Here is a 9,081-nt window from a genome sequence, read left to right as displayed (position 1 = left end):
AATACATTCAGTGACAGTGTGAATATTGTAGAGTGCTCACCAAGTGACTTAAGCACTCCAACTAAATGGTTGGTAAGGAATGGCTGGCTTGGAAAGAGATTAGCGATCGCTGATCGGTTATATAAACACTATGCACCCGTTGGCGCCCAGAATGTCAAGCAATGTCCAAATTGGACAAGTGAACACTTTTTGTAAGTCGGAACTAATACTGAAGTCGATAAATAAGTTTAAATTTGAAATTCGGATGAGATAAAGAGATTCTAGAGGTTATGGAATGTGCAGAAATTAAATAAAGCCACGAATGCTGACGTCTCCAGGCATTTAGAAGCAATGCAATGTATCCAGAGATTTGTAGGTATGATCATCAGGCAATTAATGACAAGTGAGGAAAGTGGAGAAAAAAAACCCAAAAATCCTTATCGTTAAGCAACCATTGTGGCCTGTTCCAAGTCAAGAAATTGTTGAGCAAGCCAAAACAATGGTGGCTTCCGACTCTCGCAAGCCGACAGAGGGCTGACCAAGATGGTGCGCCACCATCTTGGTAAGGCTTAATTTGTTTTGTTTTTGCGATGAGAACCCACCTAAATTATCTTTAAAAGGGGTGTTTAAATTAACCCAAACATCCAGTTTTCACTCATGCACCACCTTGGAGTGCCCTTAGTATGCATGCAAAGTTTGGGGCCGCAAGGTTTCATGGTTTTGGAGTTATGGAGGAGACGGACGAACGGACGGACACACAATGACATTTATTACTATAGGTTAAAGTCCCATGCCGAAACCAACACCTGCATGCTGTGCAATAACAAAGTGTACACAACCTGTGGAAACTGTAAACTCTCACCTGTTTTGCTCGATGAGCAGTTTCAGCGTATTGGGATTGGTCAGAGCAATGTCCGAATCAAGGTTGAAATAGTACTTGCATGTGGGATCTTGTCGGCAAACAGACCTAGCATAGAAAGCACAAGATAATCCGGACTTTCCCATCAACTTAGGATCTGAGAAAAGAGTAGACCGTGTGTGCTTGAGTATCAATTTTTTTTAAAAAATTCCCAATTCTTGTATGTTCTCCAACCAAACAGTCAAACCGAGCCATTTCCCATTCATGCATGACGCACATGCCCATGTTGCGTGCTGCAGCGGCTGTCAGTTCCTCCTCAGGACCTACAATCTTGAGGCGCTTGTACACCAGGGCGTGCTTCTCCCAGAAGGGCTGGAGGTGCGGTTCATGATACACCTCCTGATGGTACAAATGAACTCTGTTAATCCAGCAAGTGCAAGACCAGCTGTTAAGTGACAAAACAAAAAAAAGGTTATGTCCACAACAGCACACAAAACCCCATTTTATTTCTTGGTCAATTCAGTTCAGCTCACGTTCTCAACACCCATCTGGTTCACCTTCCGATTGATTGATCAATCCAATTTGATACAAATTATTTCAGCAATGCCATGTTGAGGTAAATATTCCTGGTGCCAAACTAGTTGGTGACATCAAGCAGGTTACAACTTCGACCTTTTAAGTTGACCTTTTGCGTTGCTGACGATGTCTAGAGATAGAAACACATGTCCAAGACCTATGCTTAATATGCTTAGCTGGCACACTTCTCCAGTCGTCTTTGGATTAATACCTCCACATTACAAAAATGTCCCCAGGTATCTCCGTGTGGAAGGATGACAGGATGGCCGAAAGACATACCCACTCGCCTCTGAGGGGTCTAGCCGGGGTTCAAATCTCAACGTCGCGAGAAACTATCATCCTGGTGTTTCACAGGCAGAGCGATTCATCAATGTGTGTGCCGTCCCTCGGCTGGACATTAAACCGGGCGTCCTGCCTGCCAGCATTAGCTGGTGGACGTTAAAGATCCCACACTGTCCTTCACAAATAGTAGGCGAGCTATCACCAACACCATGGACAAATTCCAAATTCCTACCCTAATCTATAGCAGGCACTGCATCAGCAGCACAGCTGTGCTCCCATCAATGATGCAACCAGCATCCACAGGCTGCACACGAAATGAATGAATGAATCCGTGTGGACTCTGCTGTGTTTCACCATCAATCCAAATGCTTTTACATATTCTGCTGCGATTCAAACTAATGTCCCAGAAAACGATGGTTTGCCATTACTTCGACGCATTATGTACATCGCCACGTCAAGTGGAACGACAGGTACTCTCACGTGCATTTTGCATTTCAGATGGTTCAACAAGCATTGTGACGAGGTGGCAAAATGTTCCATACGCACGTGGTTGTGGATGAACAAAGTGATCTTGCTCTTGGGGTAAGTCAGCGCGGCGAGACGCTCCAGGAATTCTGGCAGGAAAGGCGTCGCCTGCTCGATGAACACTCCGACAGTCACACAAGGGTAGCTTTGTTCCTACGAATAGTCAAAGGAGAGTGGGAATGGGATACGCCGACAAAGGTCAACAGTCAATTTTGCCCAAAGGAGGGCCAAAGTAGAAAAAGTGTGTCCTGGAGCTCAAAACAAATTAACACCAGACTCGAAATGTGAAGTCACTCAGCAAACTAATAAAGGAACAGTTCAACCACAGATTCGCATAAATATTCCAACATGTACCGCCATTCTGTCCTATATGGCAGAAAGCTCGGCCCAAGTAGCTGTGCTATTTTCACCGTGACTGAGAGCGGGGGGAGTCTGCCAGAAGCCTTTTCTGCTTCTCATAAACTCTGCCACAAACACACTTGTGCCACACACCGCTGGTTCGAGTTTCCTACTACTGTACATTTGGTAGCCACATGCTGTCGGGCCAGTGATAAACGGGACACAAAATCTTTAAATGCTTATTTTTATTTGAATTGTAACAACTCTATATGGGGTACGTTTTATGGAACTTTTACAAGCCCATTGTGTGCATTGTGAAATCATAATTACCTCTGTCACTGAAAGTAGATGGAGGTTGTTTTCACCCCTGTCTGTCTGTCTGTCTGTCTGTCTGCGAGCAGGATATCTCTCAAAGTTATGGATGGATTCAGACGAAATTCGGTGGATGGGTTGGGTGTGTGACAAGGATTAACTGATCCGAATCCAGATACTATAATTTTGTTAAGTGATTCTTCTCCATCGAGAGAAAGGGCCAAAAATGATATATAGCACAATATCTCAAAAAAGTTATGCATGAGTTATGACAAAACTAGTTGGGCAAGTGACACGAACAAGCCAATTCGATCTTCGTTCAGGTCTGGATGCAGATCTGGCCTATCGGTGAGATATAAAACATAAACCGCTCAGCCTGGTGGAAAGTAATGCGCTCTAATGAGTGCTGTTCTAGTTTGTTGATAGATCACAACATATCCTTTATAATGAACAATTTTGCCTTTGAACAATTAATAAAATATATTAATTAACTGAAGATATTCCTGGAATAAGTGTTTGCATTTTTTTTTTTTTTTTTTTTAGGGTCTATGGGTCACGAAAGAGCTGTCAAGCAAATCATGCACACATGCAGACAGACACATTGGACAACACCTGATTACTACAAAAAAAAACAAGTGGTGCCAGGCACAACAAATCCCGCCCATTTAAGGTATAAAGTTATTTTGGGGATCAAATTTAAATTTGATACATCTTTTAACCTGAATGTTGGATTATAAGGAATAGAATAAGGAATATTTTAGTCTTCGTTTGAAGTCAATTAAACCATTTTTGACGAAGTTATGAGCGAAAAACGATTTTGATCTTTTCGCGACCTTGACCTTGACCTTTGATCCAATTGGACCCAAAAGTTAATGGGGTCGTCCAAGGTTCATTGCCCACCTGTGGATTAAATTTGATAGTATTTGCTAAAGCTGTTTTGCCATAAAGTTGCTAACAGACAGGCAGACAAACAGACAAACAGACAAACAAACCAGACGATTACAATATCCCGCACCCTCCCTCTGGGGGGCAGGATAAAAAGACACAGCCACTGACCTTGAGGGGAGAGGGAAAGGGGGGGGATGATGCAACTTCCCAGAGAACTCTGGGTGCTGGTGAAGTAATCTTTTGATGTCTCTTTTTCTCTCTGATACTAAGCCAGTATGAAATCAGATTACATATATTTGCAGATTTATACAATTAAATTCATTAAAAACAAGTGATGTCTTCTTCCCTCAATTGCCTCATGGTGGAAGGGGTTGGGGGGTGAGGGGGGGGGCAGGGAGTTAGGCCGTTTAATTGTCCTTCTCCAAGCCTGCGTGTCTGTTTCCACACTCTAGCTTGTTTGACGTGTGTCATCCTTGAGGCAGTCCATCCACATTTTCCTCGATCTCTCTCCTTATTTTACCTTTGCCATTCCGATCCTCTGCCTCTCGCACAAGGTTCCCCCTGACCATGCCCACATCATCTCAGCCTTCTTATGTACCTTCTCTGTCATTTCTCACTTTCAGTCCCCCCCCCCTTCCACCCCCTCTGTACATAGTTTTTAGCTGAGAGACAAGTGCAGTATATCAACAGAGTGGTGCTGCTTCCTTGGAGACAAGAAACTTACTGAGACAGATGAAAGGTCCAAGATATCGTTATCACAGACGGTGCAGCCTTCTTCGAATGTCCACACATTGGGGATGTAGTTTCCGAGGTAGTTAAGCTGGATCTGGAGATAAATGCCAACTCATAAGTATAATCCAATCAAAACTTTTCAACTCATGAAAGACAATGGCTTACAGGGACCTCACTCACTCACCTTTGTTGGCCCATTGCCGTGGATTACCACTGGAAGTGTATCGTAAACGGTATTTCGAGCTCGTACCTGCCCGGTCTCAAACTTGAGTACCACCTCATCTGCTCGCACAACATCACGCCAAATGTTGTCAAGTCACTTGAAAACTTGGAAACTGAATAAACTTGGAAATTGATTTAAAATAAAATAAAAATAAACCAATGTCACCCGTAGGGTGACCCATATCTTGACAAAAGGTGACCACGTGTGACTTCTTTAAGGTCACACTGAGGTGAACAGAGCTGCAATCCACCAGGAGCGACTCCTTGAGGAATATCTGCCTACAAGAGATTCCGATGAGAATCGTTCTACAGAGTAACCATGAAAAATATGCGTTTGCCTCATAACGTCACCAAATGACGTCATAATGTCTCAAGCTTGACATATCTAGAAAGCACTCATCGAGGTGTTCAATTTGAGGTACTACATGATATGGTTCCTAAAACTTGAAAATTTGACCTTGGGGTCAAATATGTTTGACCTCAGGCGCTAACCATGAAAGTCAAGGCCAAATCGCCACCAAAAATTAATCAGCTGAGCGCCAGACCATGAACTATATTCCCATGAAGTTTGAAGACGATCCGATCAAAATTACTCATAAAAATAAGGGTTTCGTCGACTCCCCTGATTTGCGACAAAGTGACCTTGACCTTTGACCTTGACCTTCAAAATTTTGTGCGCTGAAAGGGACCTCTATAGGCCTCTGATATGCGAAGTTACAAAAATTTCCAATGATAACTGTGCTCTGCAGAATTTTTTATACGTGATTACAGACAAACAAACAAACAAACAAACAAACAAAAAAAACATACAAGCTGACTAACATATCTTGCAAAAACTTCGTTTTGGCAAGATAAAAATAAAATAAAAACAAACCCAGTAATAGTTTGAGGTTCCTGGAGCGATAAAATACAATTTCACAGAGTGTTCAACACAGATCGCAGGAAATATCACAACATATTTTGCCAGCTGTCTTGGAGTAAGTGGCAATCCCTAAGAGTCCTTGGGATAAATATTGTTACAGATCTGGAAACCATTTGCATTCAACATACAGATGTCCCAAAAGTCAATTATGTCGTTAAGTATGTGTGTAGTCAGATCCCCTTCCTTTTGTCTAGTGGGAGAATCAAAGGCGTGCGTTGCGATTTCTTTTAGTTAGGTTATTACATCTAATAAACCATCCCATCTGCATGACCCCTTCGGCCCATCACGCTCCATCACCACCCGCTGGCTGCTCGTACCTTGACTTGTCGAGAGGGGGTCTCGCGGTTCCAGTTCTTGGCTCCCACGAATGTTGTAAATCTTCTACGATGACCTTCGCAGCGCTGACACTGTTACTCGTCGAGAGCGAAGCCACGTGGAGGCGTAACTGGGGTCTCCTGGCAGGGGCCAAGGAACCGCTCCGGAAAGGTGGGCCAGAGGACCCTGTCCAATCAGAGGCAGACAGCGAGGTGCGTTTTTGCCAAGGGCCCCTCCCCATGGAGAGAGGCCAATAAAATCTCCGAGACTCTCTGTAAAAAAGGGGTCTGGTCGAGTTTGCTTTCACGGTGGCTGTACGGGGTTCTGGAGTTTCACGGTGGCTGCACGAGGTTCTGGAGTTTCACGGTGGCTGCACGGGGTTCTGGAGTTTCACGGTGGCTGCACGGGGTTCTGGAGTTTCACGGTGGCTGCACGGGGTTCTGGAGTTTCACGGTGGCTGCACGGGGTTCTGGAGTTTCACGGTGGCTGCACGGGGTTCTGGAGTTTCACGGTGGCTGCACGGGGTTCTGGAGTTTCACGGTGGCTGCACGGGGTTCTGGAGTTTCACGGTGGCTGCACGGGGTTCTGGAGTTTCACGGTGGCTGCACGGGGTTCTGGAGTTTCACGGTGGCTGCACGGGGTTCTTTTGTTTCACGGTGGCTGTACGGGGTTCTGGAGTTTCACCGTGGCTGTACGGGGTTCTGGAGTTTCACCGTGGCTGTACGGGGTTCTGGAGTTTTACGGTGGCTGTACGGGGTTCTGGAGTTTCACCGTGGCTGTTACGAGGAGTTTTAAGGAAGGACAGAGTGACCCTGACCTCCCTACGTGGACTCCAATTGTTCACCACCCGAGCTCCGCCATGAACCATGAGTCTCTACGTGTGACTGGGGACTGGACAAACGACCTCTGTCAGGTGCCGCATCACGGAGCAGGCCCTTCCTCCGACGGTCAGGTACACCACCTAACTCTGACCCCCAGCTTGTCTCTCTCCACGGCTGCAAGGGTCCAATAAAGACTCTGGGTTTCTTTTCATTTGTGTGTGTGTCTGCGTGTGGACCCGTCTTGTAAGTAGATCTGAATAAGTGTTTTTGGATCATTGTAAATACTTCTTGCATATTCGTGTTAAGTCTTGCTTTATGTCTTCATTTACTGTAAATAAAACTCATTAGAAATGATCCCAGTTCGTTTCCGTCCCTTCTTGAATTGGTCCAGCATGGTTCGTATCTTAGTTTGGCGGGGTTTTATCCCCGATAATCCGTTCATTCCAGCCGGAACGGCTTTGGCAGTTTCCGCTCGGCTGCACCCGAAGCGGAGTTGGTAGTCGGTAGTTGGAACTCTACCGCAGTCGGTAGAGTGACCTGGTTCGAGCAAGACGTGCCGAGGGCGTGGTTTCCCCGGTAGTCGAAATCGCGTAGTACATTAGGTAAATTGGTTATGGACAAATAGACCCTACGCAACGTGGTTGAGATATTGGTGACCACGGTCGGTTAAACGACCCGCCGGTTCGCGGAGTTATCCGAGCGACGGCCTACAATTCCGGGGAGTTTGGTGGGAGACGACGCAAGCTTTCCCCACCTCGTGGTCGTTCTCGCCACCGACCCCCCGGCCCACAACAATATGCTTCGGGAAGGAACACCTAAGCTTGAAAACATTACAACCTGATCCTCAAAACATAAACCAAAAAAAATGACGACTTTGGGGCCTGCAGGGGCATCGTTCCACCTTCTAACACCAACCCAAGGAGATTACAACTAACGTGACAGAGACTGACATCTTGTTTTACTCTTTATTGAATCGGTATAATGCATCTAAAAGGATGACAAAGTATGGCGGAACCCACAAGGACTTTTCTAATCATTATCTCCCCTGAGTTAGACAGACTATGCCTGTGTCAATGTCTTGTAGCATTCATCCACATGGTCATCACCATGATTTACCATAAACCCTAAATGAAATGTCACAAGTGCATACAACAAAGGTTATGCTCCAAAATATTCTCTTAAGGCCACAAATATGCGGCGATCCATTATTTTGTCATTCTGCTTGCCACGTTTCAAGTCCAATTAATTTCTGTTCCTATGCTAACGGTGACTACAACCACAACTGATGCTGCTGCTGCTGCTGCTGCTTCTGCTTCAATATTCCTTCTCATTTATGGGGATGGCCAGGGAATATCTTTGGCACAAGTCTTTCGCGAACCGGGCTGGCCAGGCCCGATGTTCGACGATATGTGGCAGGAATTTGAAATTTGTTCGGCCTTAACTCGCCTACTCTTCAAGAAAGACACAGTGGGATCTTTAACCTCTACCATATATTAAAGTGAGCAGATGGGACACCTAACTGAACATCCATCCAAGAAATGGCACACCTTCTGATGCAACTCCCTGCCAAAGAAGCACCGATCAGAAGGTTCATAGCCGGGTCGGGAATCAAACCCACACTACACAGCCCAAAGGCAAGTACGCTACCACTGCACCATCTTGGCGGACTCATGCATAGCAAATTGTTTACAATGCAACTTCAAGCCGACTGTCCTATCTGCCCACCATCTGTAGTTTATAACAAAGATTGTACTGCATACTTGGTAAAACAAAACCAACAACAAAGGACATTTTATTAACTTCCTGACATAATTTCAACTTGCCATCATGGTAAGATGTTACCATCACGAACAAAACCAAAACCTCAAAATACAAGGAAATAAATAAATAAATAAATAAATAAAAAGCATCCACTATTGACCAAAAATATAGAGAGATGTAAAATAAATGAATTGCTCATCTAATTGCTCAAAAGCATATCAACATACCAATGGCACCGTTCAGGTTTTGAAAAATGCGGCTTCTGTGGTCCAGGGTAATGTTCAGCGCCATCTTGAAGATAAATGAGGGAGGGGGGGGAGATAAAAACGGGAAATGAGTGTAATTTTAAACAGTTATAACAGCACACCTGGTCTTGATTCTCGAGAGCCAAATCCCATGACAAATACAGGACAGTCCCGTGAAGTTAATTCAAACATTTAACGAGTTCAATGGTCCGTAGAACAAATCTGTTCATTCCAATGGGACCTTGTTGCACATCGACAACACCTATTAATTAGGCTTCATTTGATGTAACTTAAAGAAGAAGA

At 44.8% G+C, this 9,081-nt stretch overlaps 1 protein-coding gene across 1 annotated transcript in view; it reads right to left on the bottom strand.

Moving 5' to 3' along the window:
* The window catches only part of LOC147019038 (procollagen-lysine,2-oxoglutarate 5-dioxygenase 2-like), an 87,478-nt gene that overhangs the window by 31,649 nt on the left and 46,748 nt on the right, over positions 1–9,081 (bottom strand). The window contains exons 8-13 of the mRNA XM_085899224.1: positions 8,761–8,824; positions 4,677–4,774; positions 4,485–4,586; positions 2,243–2,374; positions 1,116–1,237; positions 842–946 (exon numbers count right to left, since the gene is read on the bottom strand). Coding sequence (XP_085755350.1) covers positions 842–946; positions 1,116–1,237; positions 2,243–2,374; positions 4,485–4,586; positions 4,677–4,774; positions 8,761–8,824 — 623 coding nt within the window. The remainder of the gene's footprint in view (positions 1–841; positions 947–1,115; positions 1,238–2,242; positions 2,375–4,484; positions 4,587–4,676; positions 4,775–8,760; positions 8,825–9,081) is intronic.

The sequence above is a fragment of the Eptatretus burgeri genome, chromosome 10, assembly GCF_056783735.1.
Source record: "Eptatretus burgeri isolate ZD-2024b chromosome 10, Ebu_testis_v1, whole genome shotgun sequence".
NCBI classification, from domain to species: domain Eukaryota; kingdom Metazoa; phylum Chordata; class Myxini; order Myxiniformes; family Myxinidae; genus Eptatretus; species Eptatretus burgeri.
Note: the sequence above shows the minus strand (reverse complement) of the source record. Positions and strands in the feature narration are given on the sequence as shown.